Source organism: Saccoglossus kowalevskii, chromosome 7 (genome assembly GCF_978046115.1).
Source record: "Saccoglossus kowalevskii chromosome 7, keSacKowa6.1, whole genome shotgun sequence".
Classification (NCBI taxonomy): Eukaryota; Metazoa; Hemichordata; class Enteropneusta; family Harrimaniidae; genus Saccoglossus; species Saccoglossus kowalevskii.
Genome location: NC_140647.1, coordinates 6,954,991 through 6,976,817, shown reverse-complemented (window position 1 = coordinate 6,976,817; position 21,827 = coordinate 6,954,991). Strand labels below are relative to the sequence as shown.

General features: G+C 31.8%; 1 protein-coding gene across 1 annotated transcript; it reads right to left on the bottom strand.

The window, feature by feature from the left end:
- Window positions 1-1,220: 1,220 nt before the first annotated feature.
- On the bottom strand, window positions 1,221-21,812 carry LOC100368453 (cilia- and flagella-associated protein 69-like). The gene is made up of 22 exons (XM_085501008.1): window positions 21,338-21,812; window positions 20,112-20,174; window positions 19,434-19,499; window positions 19,099-19,208; window positions 18,900-18,976; window positions 18,365-18,537; window positions 17,946-18,106; window positions 17,191-17,286; window positions 14,357-14,422; window positions 13,893-13,953; window positions 12,714-12,806; window positions 10,244-10,321; window positions 9,230-9,449; window positions 8,342-8,506; window positions 7,182-7,498; window positions 6,018-6,210; window positions 5,289-5,426; window positions 4,458-4,732; window positions 4,233-4,319; window positions 3,845-3,909; window positions 3,501-3,543; window positions 1,221-2,658 (listed from the first exon to the last, which is right to left on the bottom strand). Exons 1-22 carry the CDS (start codon window positions 21,422-21,424, stop codon window positions 2,530-2,532), a joined length of 2,763 nt encoding a protein of 920 aa, XP_085357134.1. The 5' UTR covers window positions 21,425-21,812; the 3' UTR covers window positions 1,221-2,529.
- Between the last annotated feature and the right edge of the window lie 15 nt (window positions 21,813-21,827).

The window sequence follows — 21,827 nt, the reverse complement described above, 5'->3', positions numbered from 1 at the left end:
ATGAAGTACAACTATGCCTTATTTCGACCACAGACTTGCCTTTGTCATTTACATTTAAGCACATGCACTTCTAATGGAGATAATATGGTGTTTAAAATCATAAGTGCAAGCAGTTATCAGGATGGTTCCAAGTGACCAATATAAATAAATATATAATGTATTGATATTTTTCATAATATATTTTGCCTGACATAAGTATTGATTGCATGTCACAATCTGCAATAGTACTTGAGATATTAGTTATGGAGGTATGTACGACCTAGAAAATGTTATGTTCTAAAGTAACATGACCATATATGGTGATATGATACATTAGCTAGATTTTTGTGTTCCAATACCTTCACTACAGCACTGGATGCAAGCCCCTATTCTCACAACAATGCTTCATATATTACAGTTATGCATATTAATGAGGTTACATGACCATATATGGTTAGCAATTTCTCATGTTGCATGTGCCTGCACATAACAATGGGTAACATCAGATTACTGCATGTAGGGATAGTTATGCAATGTTGGGTAGCAGCAGATTAATTTAACTGACATTTAAAAAAAAAAAAGGTTTCACTTTGTCGAAAATTTATATTTAATAGTTTTAGTTCCTAAACGCAAATTCTCACAGTGAATTTAAAAATACCATACATGTATAACCATTCATCTTTACTCATCTAAACCAAACATTATATTGCAATGTTAGAATTCAACATTTTACTACCAGTAGATATAATCATGAAATGAGGCTGCAGTCTTTATGAACATTGCAAATGATAAAAAATCAATGTCAATGAGTATTGTAACTAATGCATACAATCTCTTTATCTGTCTAATCCTATCATTCTAACTCTTTTAACATAGGAAAGTATTTTACCAATTACAGATAATTATATAAATATGTGAAAAATGAGGGTCACCAAATACTTTTTCAAAATATTCAAAATATATCAAATACATTGTACTATAATGATTGCAGAAGCACCAGAAGTATCCATGGCAACAGTACCTTATCTACTAATAAAATGGTCGAGTAAACACATGTTCTTGTGTTTCAACCACTAACAGTATTTTTGCATTTATAAACAAATCTAGGGCGAGTTCAATAAGGATGACAATTTTTTACTGTTCTCTGAACAAACATAGTAAAAGAGAAGAGCAGTTTACAAAGTAACATAGACAGGTTATATTTTCAACTTGTAATTGATTATAAACTACAGAATACAATCTTGTAAATATTATAAAAATTTTTATTTGTATGGAAAAAAACAAACAGATTTGAATACAATAAATCATTGAATATGCATAAAGATTGTTTTGTCTGTGTGTCGAATACATCAATAGATTAAGCTGATTAAGATTAAGTTGTATGTCATTAAATAATAGCTGGCTTGTGCATGTAAAACATGTCTTATTAACTACATACTTTATAATTGCTAATACCCTTGCAGTGGCGGATCCAGCAAAATGTATTGGGGGGCAAGCTTTGCTTAATATTACGGAGCGAAAATTGCAGAGAAGCTATGCGTAATCCAGATGATATGAATCATCATGCGTTTGGGGGGGGCATGCCCCCCTGGATCCTCCAATGTACCCTTGGGGGAAGTAGCAAGAGTTGCACAGGGACCAGCATACCCTTTAAGTTGGCATATCATTTTCCTTAAAAAACTCTCATCCATTCTGGGAGGAATATCTGGATGTCAATCATGGAATAATATGTACGACAACAGGGCGGAATATATATTCATACAGTATTAAAGGTACTTGATGGTTTTAGTGCACTCCATTATTTTTTATGTTTAATCAACCATGGTTTGCTAGTATATCATGATGCCACACAATATTTGGGTTGATCACAATAGGAATGTTGTCACACCCTTTGTAATATTCGGTATTTTAAAATAGCATACAGGTTTGAGCAAATCCTTCCAATTTGGTTTTATGTGCAAGCTCTGATTGATACAAAACTGGCAATGAACACTTAGTGATTGCTCATGCTAACCTAAAAGTAAATATGGTGGGATTATATTAAGTACACATGTTGAGAGACAGTCTATGACTCACAGCACAATGCTAGGTGGTAGTGGAATGATTAGTTTATCTCATGGCAAGCAGTCAACATTTCTACAGATGATTCATGTACATGTATATAATAAGATGCAGAGTTGTAAATATGGTAATCTGAGAAAGTTTTGTAATTTTATGATCAACACTTCTGTTGATCCAAACTAAGAAAAAGAAAACCAATATTTGATGTTCTATTCAAGTTTTTGTTTAGCATTTTATGAACTTAGATAACTGAAATCTCTCACATATATAATTCAGATGACTTCACATTTTGTCATCGATATAACTGTATAATACAATCTGCAGACATGCATAATGTGTCAATATGTAATATGATCAAAATTACGAAGATTCAAAAGTAGAAAGGTTTGTACAAAAATTATTTGGACGGTTTATCTAGAGTACTATATATACACATTGTGTAATTCTAACTACACAATTCAAGTAATTCTGTTGGTTTCAATAAAGGTTTCAAACTATAATGGTGGTTTTTTCCTTCATTGTAACCCCTTTATCCTTTTCCACAACTGGCATTACAACTGGAGCCCCGGTAAGTTCTAGAGGGGTGCTATTAACAGTGACATGGCGACCTTGGAATGTCTGAAAGAAAGAAATGAGAAAATTAGTAGCAGAATATAAATGTAAAAATGTAGTACTTTATTGGAATGATCAAAACAAGCAGTATGTCAGCAGATATACAGCTCTGCTGTATAGTTAGACTCTTGAAAATAGCATTTTTTCCCCCAAAAATGACAAAAATATTCATTAAAATTAGAAAATTAAATTTATTGTCACAAAATGAAGACCTGTCAGAGATTCATCCCAGGTGCCTACATAGAAAATATAAATGCAACTGGGCTAACCGTTTTCAAGAAGAAGTAAAAATAGCAATAGGGATATCTTTAAGAAATAAATAAATCTGAGAGAGCTCCACCCAAAGTACATATATACTAAGTATCAAAGCAGGGAGACTTGGTGTTTTCAAGAAGACAAAAATTTAAAATTGATGCTGATGGACAAATGGAAATATGAACAGCTCAGCTCTCAACAACGAAGTCAACAGAAGGGCTAGAAATACAATGTGATCCAGTGTCATGACCAGTAATTGTTGTACCATGCCTGACTTAAATCATTATGTCTATCAATATATGTACCTATGTACCTATAAGTGAATCTGAATGAAAATGATCAGTGCATTCCTGATACATTCTGATTGTAAAATTGTATCTATCAATATATGTGATGTATTGTGCATTACCTATATGTGAAGTTGGAATAAAATTGGTCAATGTATTACCAATGTATTTCACCCTATTCTTTGACCCAAAATTACTTATTTTAACCCACATTTGTGACAGCCATGATACGAATTAGATGAATCATGGTCACTTGATGGTTGTGGCATATAAACAAACCAGTAGATGTTTTTAAAGAGTACTTACTGTTGTTTGAAGATTTGGTTGATCTGTGCTATGAAAAAGCTCTCTGCGGCACGGAAAAGAGAAAAAAAAAAATGTATGAATTTACATACACATAACTTTATTTTCAAGAATTGTTAAAACAGCTATGTCATAACACACAGTCTATCTAACATGATTACTAGAAAGGATAACCACTCTATAATCTTGAACAAAGACCTTACAATAATGCTTTCTGAACAATATTGAACACTCTAAATAATGCATCAAAAATTATAACAATTAGTCATAACACAGAATTGATTTCGGTTTAAGTTTATGATTACATAGTGTTTAGTACCAATTCACAAATGGAATGATTTACTTACAATTCTCTGTATCTGGTCTGATTTCTAGAAGCTTCAATGGAACTGTCCATTCTTCGCTTTGAATCCTGAATAAATAACAAAAATAAATAGTTGATTGTGATCATTTCATTCAATTTGTGATTATTAAGAATTTCAAGGGTACATGCAAATCATCACACATACCAAGGTAATACAATATTTTGTATGACATCGACCACCAAGAAAACACTTTACATTACATATTATCTCAGCATGACTTCCAAGAAATCATCCTACAATAAATCACTGAGCATAATGTCTTTTGATGATTAGATAAACTAATATACAAGTTCTTCTGGTCTTTGTCAAGAACGGACCAGCAGCAATCATGCAGACTTTGTGACATGCACTTAAAGTTGTGTAAGGTTACCTTCAAAACTTCATAGTTAGACACTCTAGCAACATAGTCATGCCAATCTCTGATGGACTTTTCCTTCTGTCTGTGGTTTTCACGCATCTGAAAAAGTAAGGAAAAATCACTTAATTTATTTTTCATTCAAATATTGGTGTTCATTTCACTGGTACTGTAATTTCCAGTACACAGTGGTTCGGTCATGTGATCCAAGGATGTTTGCTAATGCAGTTCATGTCTCACCTCAGCATATACCTCCTGTTCATCATCTAGATCTTTCTGTCGTTGTCCTTCCAAATAATCTACTTGTATCTCAGCAACAGCTTGGACTTCCTCCTCAAATGCTCTACCGATAGTCTCTAAGGCTTCTTGGTCAGGGGTTACAGGGCGGACATTTTCCTGTTCCAGCTCTGAAATAACCTCTCTCCAGACTTCCCCAATTTTAAAGTCAAGGTATCTCTCAATGATAGTGACTGTGACTTGATCCTCTGTCGTCAAACCAGGAAGGTCACCAAATCCTGTTGAAAGACACAGACAAATATGATAGGAAAACAACAAGGCAGTCATTAGTTTTGTTTTATCACTGACAGTAAAGTATGATACACTGTTACTGTAACATATCTATAATTGTTGACTGTATATATATACAGAGAGACAAACACATATTTGGGTAATAAATATTGTGTTATCCACTAATATGATATTTTCATTTGGAACACTGCAGTAAAACACAAACAAAGTGGCAGTAGAATGAGTTAGCTGTCAATACCACCCAAGAGCCCCCTAATAAAAAAAAAATGGCAAAAATATGCATATAAAAAGTCTTGTGGCATTTCACCACAAATTGGCAGTGTGTGGTGGCATAGGCAGTATTCTAACTGCAAGGATCATTTGAATCCAGTCATCTGAATTTATTTTAGATTTAACACTTTACATGAGCTGTTGAATGTATAATAAAGAGGTTATTCACTGTGAATAAGAAAATACTGCGTTATATATCTTTCAGTTTTATGCACATGAAGAATTCTGTGAATTATATGGAACTATGGAAAATACCGTAATTGTTAAGCTTACCTATCTTACAAAACAAAGCATAAATCTTAGCACGCATGTTTTCAGAAACATCAACAATAGCTTGACTTGGACAATGGGCAGGCAAAGAAATGACTCCTTGTTTCTCTTGTAACAAGCCCATCAGTGGTTGACTGGTATCTGTATAAGTGGTAATACATGAATGGATCAATGCATGCATATCTGAAAATGGTAAATCTACGCTTCTAATTTTACTTTTAAAAAAGTAATTTCTTTGCCAAATTCTAATACGTTAATCTCAGTTTTACCTACCAGGGTACATTGGAAATTTCATTAGGAAGTTTTGTATGTGTGGATCAACAATGAGCCTGTAAAACTGTCATCTGATGCAATACTGTGATAGACTTGAAATAATCTAATTAATAATATCACCTCAATACTTCATTAATATTTTATATTCAGAAACACCATAAAAATATACACATGAAATATTCCTTACATTTTGAAAATAAAAAATTAAAACTTAAACATTTTAATGTGCTTCTGGCATCGTTATATATTATGAGAATGTATCACACTGCCTTGAGCTAGAATTGTTACTGGGATAACATGATGGAAAGATCTATCAACAATACATCAAAATTGTCAGCTGTCAAAAAGTTTTGACCATTTTTACATAATTAGGTACAAATGAATATTGCATGCAACATATCACAGCAACATGATGTTAGCATTGGGCTAGGGTACAAATGTCAATATATCATTACTTACCAACAATGGTACCAAGGGGGCCTCTCCTCACTCCCATCTCTGCCTCTTCCTTTCTCCATATTTCAACAAAAAGACTAGGTGCTGTCCTGTCATCAACACCCCGCCATGTCATTACATGGTGAATTGATTTAGGATTCTCACAGAGATCCAGGATACACCCCAGTATCAAGTTGTGCATGTTCTTGGGACAAGCCTGTGGGTATACCAAACCATGATTAGATATATAAGAAAATGTACATGTAGAATAGATATATGGATTAACTAGATAAGGTAATTTTACAACAAATGCCACGACTTGACACTTGTTAGGAAATTCATGCAAGTACAGAACATTCCTACACTTACACTAGTCCTGGGCTTTCAGTTATTATTAATATCATTAAATCATAGAATTTATTCCTGGCTAGTGTATTTTTGTGATACATGTATTTTACAAATATATATGTGAAAAGTATTGAATGTTCTTTCTCCTTTTTGCATGATTGTTATCTACCTTGCTGTGGTGTGTGTAATGCATGTTTTGGTCATCTTACCCCTTACCATGTATTCACATTGGTGCATGGTGAAATATACCATGTTAAGCATATTATTGGGCGTTTTGGGTTAATATTTGACCTGACTCAATGACCTTGTTACACAGATGTTTCAGACAAAGTACTGGTACCATGGTAATCATTGGAATTGATATAAACAGTTTATCCATTCCATTAAATACCATTCTAAGTTTAAAAATAAAAATTTGTAGCAGCTATCAACACACAACCCTGATATGGACATATCTGAAATGCTATGCTCCCTAGAACTAAAATGTAATAATAATAAATAATAATAATGTAATGACACCAATAAAGATGGTATACCACAGGAGTTCAGCAAAACAATGTACTCGACGTACAGTAGAACCACTGTTTGGCCCATTTCTGATGACTACTATCTGACCTGTTTGTAATATGCTTAGACTAATATTCTCGTCATTATGTGTGTTTTGTATCACTGTATTCATAAGGGTATCATTGAAAAAAGATACATTGTTTGAAATATCTGGTTATATTATGAATAATAATTATGAAGGACTATGACTATTATTTTCTGTATATTAATAATATTACATACTGAATCATAAGGGGACTTACGGTATATTAAATGTGCATTTAGTAAACTCACCTCTAGGAGGTCTAACATGAGAAACAGCCCTTCTCCTTCCAAGAAGAGATCTTCATTCATGTAACATCCCACTACAGAGCACCAGATGCAGTCCACAGTTGCTAACATTAGTTTATGATGACCCAAACCACTGGTAATTTTCTTTGGATTGGTCTTCAAATACTGCAACACTACATCTACTCCTTGATTTCCAAACAGTTCTTTCCTGTGCAGGTCGCCCTCACACAGAGCTGATACAATGAACAGCATGTCACACTGAATTTCTAGATCTATAGAGTCATCTTCATCTTGAGAATGGCAAGCATTGTTCAGTATGTCTGTATTAAGAAGAGAAACACTGCAATTATAGTTTTCTAACACTAATCATACCTAGGTTGCCATAACACAAATTTGACATGACTGACAACAGTATACGTCTACAAATTAAAGTGACCACATAACTTCACTGTTTTTGTTGAGTTTAGATGATATTTGGACAACAAAACCCAAATAACCCAAAGGCACTCATTCGCCTACAACAAGCCCTGAGCAAACTTTTACCATTATCTATAATGTACATGACCAATGGCTTTTTTTTGGCACAAAAACTAAAATAACTAAAAACTATAATTCATGACATTACCACAATATAAAAGTATTTACTCCAAACAATAAATGGCTGCATGAAGGTTTAAATCTGTTTTCTCTACTTGATTTACATTTCAAATGATTGTGAATGTAAATAAGTAACACGGTTTCTATTAAAATCCTACAATGCAACAGAGGGGATGCGGCTTATTTGAGCATCTACACATATGAGAAATTGTGATTTTTTGGTTCTCAATTGTTCAAAAAAAATGGATGCTTCTAATACAGATTTTACGGTGGACTAGATAATGTATATGATCATAAGAATAATAGACTAGTGAATAGGTCTATATAGAGGGTTGTGGGTGGGCTTTATGTACAGTCTTTGTATACGAGTGCAGAATTCTGTGTCGACTATGTAATAACCTAGTGATTCACAAGGCCATGCTTTAGTGTACTCAGAATGGCTGGATTCCACGCTAGTAAATACACCAAGCATAAATATTTTGATATAATGTTAACTGTTTTAAAATCTAAGAACTTGATACTATTTGTTGTAGTGTATGCAAAGAAGTACTCACATAAGTACTTACTAATAGTTTGACTGATAGCTCCCTGGTCCACCATATCCTGATTAATGCCATCATCACCGAGTGATACCATACTGCGGATAATATGAAGACAGTATCTCATCTGAGCTCTTTTGTTTCCTCTTCCTCCACTACCATGAAAAGCATTGCCATGACCACCAAAGTCATCTTCAAAGATATGATCAGAAAAATAGGGTACATATTAATGACTGGGAGATCTGAGCTTAGAGTCTTTACCTGCCAACATTTTATAATGCAATGTGTGAGATAAAGTTATGAAAGTTGTACTATGGGGTAAATTTTGTTTGTAGCCTTTGAAGTAGTATGTGCCATATACAAACCACATATATAAAGGTGAGACGTATCAAGCAAACATTACCAAGCATTTACAAAGATTTTGCTATAATTATGTGTTCAGCATTTCATCACACAAAAAACTTATGTGTCTTATGTGGCCTACTTAATTAAATAAAATTTGATGCGACCAAGTCTCATGTCTGATGAACACTTGCTTCTTTTGTTTTCCTGTCCTGTTTTTTCTACTTTCTTACATATTTTATGAAAATTCATAACATGCATAAAGATAGCATGTGAATGTTTTGTTGAGTTTCTTGAGTGATAGTCCTGAAAAGTTTGAATTAATTACTATGTGAATCATGTGGCTGCATGTTAAATGATACTTGACATCATATACATAGAGTATGCTTGTCATAAACTGGTAAAGATGGAGTTCAAAATGTTGTAAAGCAACCTTTATAAAGTATGGTCACAATCTAGTATTACTAGTATAAGGAAATGTAATTCTGTCTCAACCAGTGTATGAAATAAAATACACACTCAGCAAAATAAGCATGTGTAAGTAGCTATGTAAATTTTATCAGTTGAACTCACCTTGGCTGACACACCATTCCAGTAACAACAATAATCTAGTACTACCTTGACAAGTCATATAATCATCCACACATAGTGGTGAGAGTGACGCTAATGACGCCATCGCATGTAACTGAAGTTCTTCAAACTGAGCCGGTGACCAGTCTTGGGGACCTGATATGTTTTCATTATTGCGTACAAATGAGAAGAGTGCCAGCAATACTCTGCCATCAGATATTAACTGTAGATGAATAGATGAAGCAATATTACATAAACTGAGTTATGTTTTGATAATGTTTAACACATATAATAGCTATTTTGGATTTCTTGTAGACTCATTCCCAACATACATGTGTATCCTCACCATGAGGCTAATTTGCACCAAAAAGTCACAAAAACCTGTAACAAGCAGCCTGTCGGCTGAGATAGCTCCACTGTTAGCAATGCACATTTCAATTAAAGAACTGAAGATGTCATTAGAAAATGTATAGTATCAAAGCAATCGGACTTGCTTTTTTCAACAAGAATTCAAAAATATCACTTTTTACCAAAAATGACAAAAATATTCATCAAAATTAGATAATTGAAGATCATCACAAAATGATCAAATCTGAGAGAGGTCCACATGTAGTACCTATATGTATTATATCTAAGCAATTGGATTTCAACAAGAAATCAAAAATATCACTTTTTAGCAAAAATGACAATCATCATGAAATAAACAAATCCAAGAGAAGTATGCCCAAAGTACATATACACTAAGTATCAAAGCATTCAGGCTTGTAGTTTTCAACAAGAAGTGAAAAATGTAAAACATTGACACGGACGCCGGACGCCGAAGGACAATCACTTATATGATAAGCTCCACTTGACAAAGTCGACAGCGGAGCTAATAAAAGCTGTGCATTTTCAAATGGGAGTGATATACAAGATGGAACCTGAATAGATTTCTCTGGGCTTAATTTTTAATTTTATGAAGAAGATAATGGAATTTGAGCTACAAGAAGTGTTGAATAATACAATGCATATACTCACAGGAATTGTATTGGAGTCTTTACTCATCATAACAATTGTATTCATTAGTAACTTTTTCAGCTCAAAGTCTTCATGATTCTACAACAAAATAAACATTTGACATCAGATTATAAATAAGATATGCATATGAATAATGTGTATGCATTGACGATTTAACTATTTATTTATTTATTTATTTATTTATTTACTTATTGACTCTTACACAATCCCCGGAGGGAAAGAAAATGGTCACAAAGTACAAGGAGTAATAAATATATAAAAAAAAAAAAAAAAAAACACAATATACTAAATAACAAATACAATCACTAAATTACTAAATAATACAAAATCTCTAAAATACAATCTAATATAAAATTACAAAATTGACAGCAGGCATTAAGATGTCAAGTAAGACCCTGCTTCCTGACTTCAAAGCTTTTACTTATGAACTGTGCTACTGGTATAATAATGTTTTCATTCTGTAACAATTCCATGAATTTTTTCTCTGAAGGTTTATTTTCAAATGCTGGGATCATATCCTTAGCTTTATTGAACAGTTTGGCACGCAACTCATTATATTTGTTGCATTCCAGCAGAAAATGCATTTCATCCTCAATTAGACCTTTGTTACACATGTCACAAACCCTGTTGTTTAATGGGATTTTTTTATGACGACCCAATTCAATTTTGAGACTATGGTCACTAAGACGAAATTTGGTAAGCACACTACGCAGTTCAAAGTTTTTTAGCTTGACTAAATATGGCTCAAGTTTTAAATCTGATTTGATTAGCCGATATGTTCTTAGTTTGTTTTTCTCATTTGCTTTGGTGCGGTTATCATTATAGACCTCACCTTTCTGACTTTGAATGGGAGTAATTCTCATAAGATTCTCAGTCGCAATGTCTGTTCAGATATAAATCTTTCAGATTTAATAATAAATACTTCTGTAATTAGCAATTAGCACTGGAAATATGTTATAAAACAAGCCAGACAGATTGATAGGCATTCCAGTCCACACTGTCAGAGTTACTATGAAAAGAAAGATTTAATGATGGTACATGGAGAGCCAAATAGACGGGTAGTAGATATACCATATACTTTAATCATGGTACTTGGAAAGCTATAAACAGGTATATGACATCCTAGTCAGTCATTCAGCTAATTGCCTTCCTAGTTTGCAATGTTGTCAGTCACTTCATTGAATGGTTAGATTAAGTGTGATTACAAAACACAAAAAGATATTACAGCTGGTGATCCATTGCAATCCTCTGAAGAATATTCTATATTTGTGGCAAAACGTACAAACTTTGAAACTCAGTGTAATTAATCCATAAAATATGTTTTCATATTTAGTCATTTATTCATTCTGTACTTTTTTTGAATTTTAATTTCTTTAAAAAACATATATTGATGGTTAATTACAAGAAATGACAAAAGATGTACCTTGAGTAAAGGGACTATATGTACCTCTATCAAGGAATGCTATATTCTAACATATTTTTATTAATTTCCCATGTATTTTTTTTTCACTTATAATCATTGATAGCAGCATATGCCCAAGCACATCATAAAATTATATTTTTGGTGGAAATAGTTTGAAAGCTATTGCTCATTAAGGTACCTCTTAACTGATTACCGGTGTATATCATTTTATTTCAACTTGTTTGATGTAGAGCAGTAATACATGGGTATTGATGTTAACATGGTATATTATGTAAAGAGTGATCTGTAATACAATCAATACAGTTGATGTCTTGTATAAAAATTGACCAATACTGAAATGATGTATTTTGCAGGATAAGTACATGTAAAATAAGCATACACCCATGCATGTCATATAACATATACACTAATCTTAATCTTTTTTTGATATTGTTAATAGTCGAATGCATGTATGAAATGTGTGCAATCCTCCAAAGATGAAACACAAATGGCCAAAATGTTTGCAATAAAAAACTTTCGAAACATTCGGCATTCCTGTTCAACATATCACAAAGAGTTACTTGAATTGTACGTTTAAGATAAACAAAATCCACAACCAAACAACTAACATCTTTGTACTGGCAGTGTATTTTTGGATGAAGCAAATATGAAGAAAAGACTGGAAACCATTACTAAAAAGCTCTCAGTGAAATGTTAGCAACAAGGAATGTAACAACCTTATTCTCCTGAGTACAATTTACGTGAATAGCGCTTTGGCCAGAAATAAAAGAATCTGAGCAAAAACTTTCACATTCTGTTTCACCAAGACTGCCATTAATAATGGCATTGCTTCATTCCTTTCCTCGATGGCACACAATTTTTTTTAGCCACTGTGGAATTGATGTAGCCTAAAGTTTGATACAATAGCAAAAACCATGCCATGTGATGTTTGTATTCAATTTGTATTAGGAAAGTGACAAGTCTGGTTTACCATCCTAACTTGATATGTTTGAGGAAGTAACTTATTACCATTCCTAATTTGAGATGTTTGATGAGGAAGTAACTTACCGTTCCTAATTTGAGATGTTTGACAAGGGCATTATGACTCTTTATTTCTTGAAATGTTGAGAACAAAATAAGGTTTTTAGCAAAACCAGTCTCCTGTAAAAATGATCAAGTTGAACAAAATTATAAAAGTATATAAATAAATAACTGTTTTAAGTATACAAGGTGTACAATAAATAGAATGCAGTGGGACACCACATTAATTTAACACACACACACACACTCAAAAACATGACTGTGAAGTCATTGATTCAACATAAAATGTCTTTATAAAAAAAATTGGATATAGAATAAAAAATGCATGTAATCAATACAATAGACAAGCAATGACAGTAACACAATGTTACATGTTAAGAGCTGACAGAGTTACATACCAAGATATGATAGAAGATTGGCTTATGCTAGAATATAGTAAACAGTGCACAAAGAAACATAAACTATCAGCCATCATTAAATGTTCAAAAAGCAGGAGAAAAACAATCAAAAAAATGATGTCTGTACAATATATCTCAGTTTTACACAATTACATATATAAGACATACTAGTGATATTCATACTTAGACATTACTCATAGACACCATTCAGACCGAAAACAGAATTATAATAATTAGTAAGCGTGACACTACAAGTACCGGGGTATCTGCTGACAATAAATACTACTATTAATTAATACTAGTTTGTGGAAAATGACAAAAGTAAAAAAATAAGTCATTGTCTAGTTTCAAAGATGCAATATGGATGAGAGCATGTAATTTATAGTACTGTTGTAGTACTAAATGTTGATAGATACATGATGTATCATGAACTTCTAGTACACATCTGAAATTCATCTGAAGCAATGAAATTCTCTGATATGCATATGCACTGGTTGTTTTGGTACATGTATGTATGTATAATAACAATAGCTGCATATACATATTAGTGGTTTTGATTTGTCTTCAGATGAATACCGTCGTGTGTCCTGCAAACAAAACATTTTTAGTTTATCATAAATCATAATCTGATTTGGTCTACAGTATGGGGGTATTGAATAATAGTATTAAAAAATGTTTTTATCCATAATGCATCTTTGAAGGTGCAATCTCTATTGACTATGCTATGTGCATTCTGGATGTATTTTTGGTTTTCCATTGAATTATAATTTCTACATCTCCTACATACTGGGTTTTTACTTATACTTACAATGAAGGGTGCATCGGGACATTCCACAGCCACCATAGTTGCAATCACCAACAGATCATTCCTACCAAATACAATATTACATTAACTTAGATAATGTTTTAAATTTAAATATAAGTTTTGAAGAATTTATGTCATTAATAAATCAGTTCATATGAATACATGATAAGGTATGGTGCAATTGTAAATACACAAATACAACATTTACTTCTATGTTATCGATAAAGAGTCATTGTCTGAAACGTCTAGCTATTTTCACTAGTTACTTAGGACAACAATTACCAAGTATCTACATTAAATATCTACAGTACTGATTTTGAGTGGTTTTGTAAGAATGTACATGTACATGCACTTTTAATGTTCTAAGTGGAATAAAAACACAGGTACAAATGTCAATTTATATTTATCAAAACAGTATTTAAATAGCAATAAAGTCTTTTATGGCAAGCATATAGTTGAAAGTTTACCTTAGCTGTCTGTCATAATGACTGTATCCCTGAGTAATCTGATGACCAAAGGCATCTCTCAGAACACTGTGAATAAAACAAATGTGAAGATTTAAGAATGAAATCATTTGGAATACAGTGTGACAACACAGTTTTGTCCAGGGCAGTCTTACTGCCTTAATAAGTGCCTCTAAACATAATGTAAGTAAAATTACACACAATTACACAAAGTCATGTATAATTTTGAATTTTATTGATCCCAAACAAAAAATGTAGAGACATTGTAGTATGGATGTATGATGTTTTGTTACAATCTCTATTTTCTTGTTTTTAAAGTAGCACTCTTGAGATCATATTCCTAAAGTTTTGAGACTATGATATGAAATATTTGATTGTCTCAAATTGTGGCATTATTTTCAATGTGTCTGTCCACCTGTTACCCAGTAATTTGAAACAATCCAGCAAATTTCTAAATATTTCTTTACACATTTACACATTTTCAGACCATCAAATATCTCACATATTTCACACATATACCATAGAATAATTCACATAATTCAAACATATCATACAATCATATCACATAATTCACAAATATTCCATAGAATAATTCACATAATTCAAACATATCATACAACCATTTCACATAGTTTACACATACATGTATACCATTATTCTTAGAATAATTCACATAATTAAAACATATCATACAACCAGTTCACATAGTTTACACATATACCATTATTCTTAGAATAATTCACATAATTAAAACATATCATACAACCATTTCACATAGTTTACACATATACCATTATTCTTAGAATAATTCACATAATTCAAACATATCATACAACCAGTTCACATAGTTTACACATATACCATTATTCTTAGAATAATTCACATAATTCGAACATATCATACAACCAGTTCACATAGTTTACACATATACCATTATTCTTAGAATAATTCACATAATTCAAACATATCATACAACCATTTCACATAGTTTACACATATACCATTATTCTTAGAATAATTCACATAATTCAAACATATCATACAACCATTTCACATAGTTTACACATATACCATTATTCTTAGAATAATTCACATAATTCGAACATATCATACAACCATTTCACATAGTTTACACATATACCATTATTCTTAGAATAATTCACATAATTCAAACATATCATACAACCATTTCACATAGTTTACACATATACCATTATTCTTAGAATAATTCACATAATTCGAACATATCATACAACCATTTCACATAGTTTACACATATACCATTATTCTTAGAATAATTCACATAATTCAAACATATACAACCATTTCACATAGTTTACACATATACTATTATTCTTAGAATAATTCACATAATTCAAACAAATCATACAACCATTTCACATAGTTTACACATATACCATTATTCTTAGAATAATTCACATAATTCAAACATATCATACAACCATTTCACATAGTTTACACATATACCATTATTCTTAGAATAATTAACATAATTCGAACATATACAACCATTTCACATACTTTACACATATACCATTATTCTTAGAATAATTCACATAATTCGAACATATACAACCATTTCACATAATTTACACATATACCATAATGATTATTCTTAGAATAATTCACATAATTCGAACATATACAACCATTTCACATAGTTTACACATATACCATTATTCTTAGAATAATTCACATAATTCGAACATATCATACAACCATTTCACATAGTTTACACATATACCATTATTCTTAGAATAATTCACATAATTAAAACATATCATACAACCATTTCACATAGTTTACACATATACCATTATTCTTAGAATAATTCACATAATTCAAACATATCATACAACCAGTTCACATAGTTTACACATATACCATTATTCTTAGAATAATTCACATAATTCGAACATATCATACAACCAGTTCACATAGTTTACACATATACCATTATTCTTAGAATAATTCACATAATTAAAACATATCATACAACCAGTTCACATAGTTTACACATATCCCATTATTCTTAGAATAATTCACATAATTTGAACATATCATACAACCATTTCACATAGTTTACACATATACCATTATTCTTAGAATAATTCACATAATTCAAACATATCATACAACCATTTCACATACTTTACACATATACCATTATTCTTAAGAATAATTCACATAATTCGAACATATACAACCATTTCACATAATTTACACATATACCATTATTCTTAGAATAATTCACATAATTCGAACATATCATACAACCATTTCACATAGTTTACACTTGCAAGTGAATATAGATGGCTGCAGGGTTGTGCCCAGTTTTCCAGAGTGTGAATCCATTGAAATCCATTTTTGTCAGGCAAACCTCAGAGATTACAGTACAAGATGGAAGAATTGTCAAATGTGTCACCATCCTGAGAGGTCTTTCTCTGATGGTCTATCCCTAATGATTTTATGTTTCGTTTCATGTAAAAATTCATTAAAATTTTCTGTGGTCGCCATCACATGATTTTTATGAAATGGGGACGACTCATATAATATGTGACATTAGCCATGTGTAGGATGACTTTGTCCATGCAATTGTGTCTAAAACAGTATTTTGGTAAGATTTGGTCATCTTCATGTGGTTATATTTAAACAAAAAATGTTCAAAATCACAGCTATTACCACTTTAACAAAAAAAGGTTTGCAAAATACCAACATATTTACTATTCAAGTTTATAATAAAATACTTTCAACATTTGGTAATGTGAATGTTGTGTGTACCTAATAAATGCAATTACAGCAATAATCATTCTAACCTTATACAGTCTATATTGTTCAACTGTTTTGCCACTTCTGATTTATTACCATTCTCCAATAAATTCCATAGTATTTCCACAGATCTGAATAGTAACCTGTAATTAAAAACAACAATGGCAAGAGTTTTATATAGTTATGCATGACTTGACAAATGAGATCAACTGCCAAATTGACCACCAATGGTACATTTTCAGTTGCTGGTGAAATCTTGCTTGACGAGGCTTTTACTACAACAACCTGTTTCTATTTACTAGTCCGCTGTGATTGCTAGACCTATGCAAATCACAATCTTTTTTATCAAATTTTGTTGAAACCCTGAACATATGTGTACTGGTTGCAGTATTTCATGTATATTCTCATACAAAATATGATATAAATACTTATAAGTGAATAGTATATACTATGAGTAGACAGTCAACAATATTTTTTTCTATTAGAAGTGCATCTCCAATAGAGTAAACAAGATATTCATGATATACCACAATTACAAAAACAATATACAATTACATAAAAAAGTTAAAAAAATTGAATCAAACCAACCAGCAAAAATATAAAAAATAATCATTTTTACTATTCCTGGTATTTTTATATCTGCTGATTGGTTTCACCTCTGTTAAACCACGCAGTGTTGCATAGAAACGCTCCATATACATATTCGCTAGTGCTTGTTCATAACATGCATCTGTTCATTGTTTTGTTATTTAAATATTCACTGCAATGAATTGTTAAAATCAATCAGTTTTTAAGTTTTTACCTTCCTGTTGTTTCAGGGTCTAACATACGACTACAGATTCGACTTGCTGCATTGGCTTGTAGCATCTTATCACAGTTGATAGAAGAGAAAGCTGACAGATGTTGTAATGCATCAAGGACTTCTAATTTAATGTCAATTTCATCTTCTAAGAGAGCTAATGCCTGCAAAAGAAAGGTTTGAAAGTGTCTTTTTTTGTTTCCTAAATAAAAGCACATTACATGAGTGAGTTTGAATGTGGCCATCATATTCACTTAGTACATGTAGTATGAATCTGCATTCCCCATGCATTAAAAATGTTGCTAAGCCCCCTTATTTGATCTAATGGTGATTACCACAAATATATATATATATATATATCATATGAAAAGACTACCACTGTCTCAATATTAATTCTCACTCACAGCATTTACAATATTTACCTTGACTAAAGTCTCTGCCACATCACTTCTTTCAATAACAGCTCTGTTATATGACTCAGAAGCCTGTTTGAATCCAACAATTTGTTCATCAACTGCTTTTTCACTGTAAAAACTGAGAAGAGATTTACAGATCTGGTAGCGGACAGCATTGCTTGGTACTCTCATCAGGTATCCTGGAAAAAAAGAGTAACTTATATCAGCTGGCAGGTGATTACCAATTTTACAGATTCTATTATTGCAGTTGTTGTAATTATTGTATATTGTAGTATATTGATCTATGCTGCAACTAATATGTAAAGGTAGGTAGCAGCTTACATGCATTGGAAATGAAATTGCCTGAAACTTGGCTAAATTATTCTTCGTAATTAGTTGTTGAACCCCCCCCCCAATAGATGAATTAGTTTTTGAATTATGAAAATGACAACCAAAGTAAGACTTGTATATATAGAAAAATTTATCAAGTGACTAGTCATTCTTATGTAACAATTGCAATAATTAAGTGTTGCATAAAAATACTAGTTATGATTAGACTTACCAAGCTGTGAAATAGATTCAACTGCTATCTGAGAGTAAGCTGTCTCATCGGATGACTTTTCTTTCAAAAACGGCAAACTGGAAAGATAATTGTCAGAAATCATACAATTTATAATTAGAAATGAGATAACTTCTTAATGTTAGCTGAAACAGATGCCAGGACTACTGACGATTAGAATAATTGATTGAATTGGACATACCTGCATATTTTCAACACTTCACACATTGGTTCAATGTATTCTTCATGTTCACCAACTCTATCTGCACATACGTTCAAAATTTTAAATACCTGGACAAGATCTTTCATAAGCTGATTTGTGAATGTCAAGGAATAAAACACACTAATGCACAATCACATTCATCATTTATAAAAAATATCATAACTTTGACAGAATGCATAAGGCTTGCAAAATAAATGTGCATCACTGATGAAAAGATGTACCGGTACATTGGAAAACATTATTTAACCAATAAAAGTAGTTGAATGTTTAGTTGTAAAAAAAATAAAAAATAATAGTGATATAATGAAGGATACAAATCCATTTTTGAAGTGCCTTATAACTTTCCACATAGAATGAATGTGTCTCTCATAGAGACTTGCCTGGAATAGAGAAAGTAGACTGGATAATATAAAATAGTTAAAATAGTTGTGGCCACAGTGGTTATTGCACATGTACACGGGCCATTTGATGAATTGGATAGATAATCTTAGACAAGAACACGATATAATTCAGATCCAAGTACTGTAAAATATATTATTTTAGTGAAAATTAATTTTCATTGAAAAGACATGACTGCTTTGTATGAAACATGATGTATGAGTATGAGTTTTTTTTTTCATTCATTGATTCATTCCTTCAGCAAAAATAAATTCCAAATAAAAACTACAGTAATTTACAATTCTATAATAACATAAACAAAATGTTATCCTTTTCTGTGGGTGCTTTGAAATGTCAGCTTAGCATGTTCACATATTAATTCATGGTATGTCTTTGGTCACTGACAGCCAATTAGTATAATTTGTTTTAGCCAAACCAAAAATCTAAAAATTTGCACCTGGTGAAGAGTTGCAGAAGCCAAGACGATATTATTTGTCTCAAGCACAAAATAAAACTGATGAAAACATATTTAGAAAGATTTGGCCTTGAAATTGGTTGTCTATATATTGAAGCTCAAGGGGATACTTATACACATGGTATTATTTACTACTCACTGAATGGGGATCTGTTAAGAGTTTAACTGTTCTTCCAAGGTTCACTGGATATAACTTGATACCCTGCAAAAAAAATTACAACTGTATTTCTGAATCACCTTTTTCATGTAATATTGTTACTACAAAATGTGATATCTGAAATTGATACGTCCAGCTTATACTCTGAAATCCTCGAAACATATTACAATATTTCATGGATTGTACCAAACAATCTAGCTCAGGTATATTTAGTACATGTTACTGTTATTGTCATCATAAGTTACAGCATACGCAATGATTTGTTGTTACAAATTACAAATAAAAAAGACATTTCAAAGTTTTTTCAGAGATGATATAGGTTACTAAATGAAATAGTTGTACATGTACTATATATAACAAGACATAACTTGTATTTTATGCACTCACCTTGATTTATACAATACAATAAATTAAAACGTAAACTAAACACAGGATAGACAGTAGAGGGAAATTGAAATATGGATTTTAAAAATGTGTGTGCTCATATTCAATGGCAATTTAAATTAAATCATTAAATTTTATGTATTCCATTATAATTTGCCTTAGTATATATTCATCTATTTTCACCTAGACATTCCATTAATTGTACAAATATATTCTAACCACAATAAACGTGTGTTTGACACCAATGCCTTCCAAAATTGTTACTAAATGTCATATCTCATCAATAAGATTGCATTTATAGTTTTAAAACTGAGCGTATGCAACATCATGGCTCCTCCATCAACTACATGTATGAAGTGTTCCACAAACTTCAATGTCAGACCACACATGTATGTGTCATTCACAGTACATATTGTGGAGTATTTAGGTCTAAAGGAAATAATGAAATCTGCAGTAAAACCATCTTTATTTGTCCCATATCATATATAAAAGTAAACCTAACTATATTAATGAATCAGTGTCGGGGGTACAAAAGACATCGCATCACATGTTGCAAATAAAATTTAGATGTATGATTTTTTACATAGTTGTTTATTATGTATAAAACATAAATACATTCTAGCGACCAACAATTTGTACTCTCTTACGAAATTTTCCAGTTTGCCACCATCAATGATTTAAACGTTGTTGCCATAATGGCCACTAGGGAAAAATACAATTTGAGGGCTACAGATCTCTATATCCATGGAGACACTTGGGGTACTGTGTACGGATTATTGAAAATCGAATTAATCACACTAAAGTCGTGATAACCATATGAATACCTGTTGAATACCCATGTCTTCATCAGTTATTAAATGTCCCACAACTGGGATTGTTGTTTTCGGTTGAAACTGGGTCGCAGTCGTCATCTTGAGATATTATGAAGCGTACTTGGCAAGACACGTCGTCACAGTCCTACGTTTCAATACATCGAATGCGCGTACAATAGTAAGACTTTGGTATAAATGCCAAATTGGCGACAGGTAGAATATGATTGGCTGCAAATGTAGAAATATTTCGTCACGGCGACACAGTTAAAATTTTAACAAATCGTGCCGAGGAAAGAGTGTATTTAATGATCGCGATTTTACTCAATATACTTTCAGCTGACACTCCGATAACATTCTATTGCTCAACTTGATAATACAGTACTCGATTCCAATCCGATTCGGCCAATGTTCACACATCTAGATGAAACACCCTTGAATAGCGACGATCCCGTCAAAGCTACGAAATTTATCTGACCAAAACAGTCGCCATATTGGATTGGTT

Excerpts from the sequence above, each read along its gene's own strand:
- LOC100368453 (XM_085501008.1), bottom strand. The coding sequence starts at position 21,424 with ATGACGACTGCGACCCAGTTTCAACCGAAAACAACAATCCCAGTTGTG. Across the intron at positions 18,538-18,899 it reads TGAATCTATTTCACAGCTTG|GATACCTGATGAGAGTACCA; the intron begins GTAAGTCTAATC and ends CTTTTTTTCCAG. Across the intron at positions 18,107-18,364 it reads TGGCAGAGACTTTAGTCAAG|GCATTAGCTCTCTTAGAAGA; the intron begins GTAAATATTGTA and ends TTTCTTTTGCAG.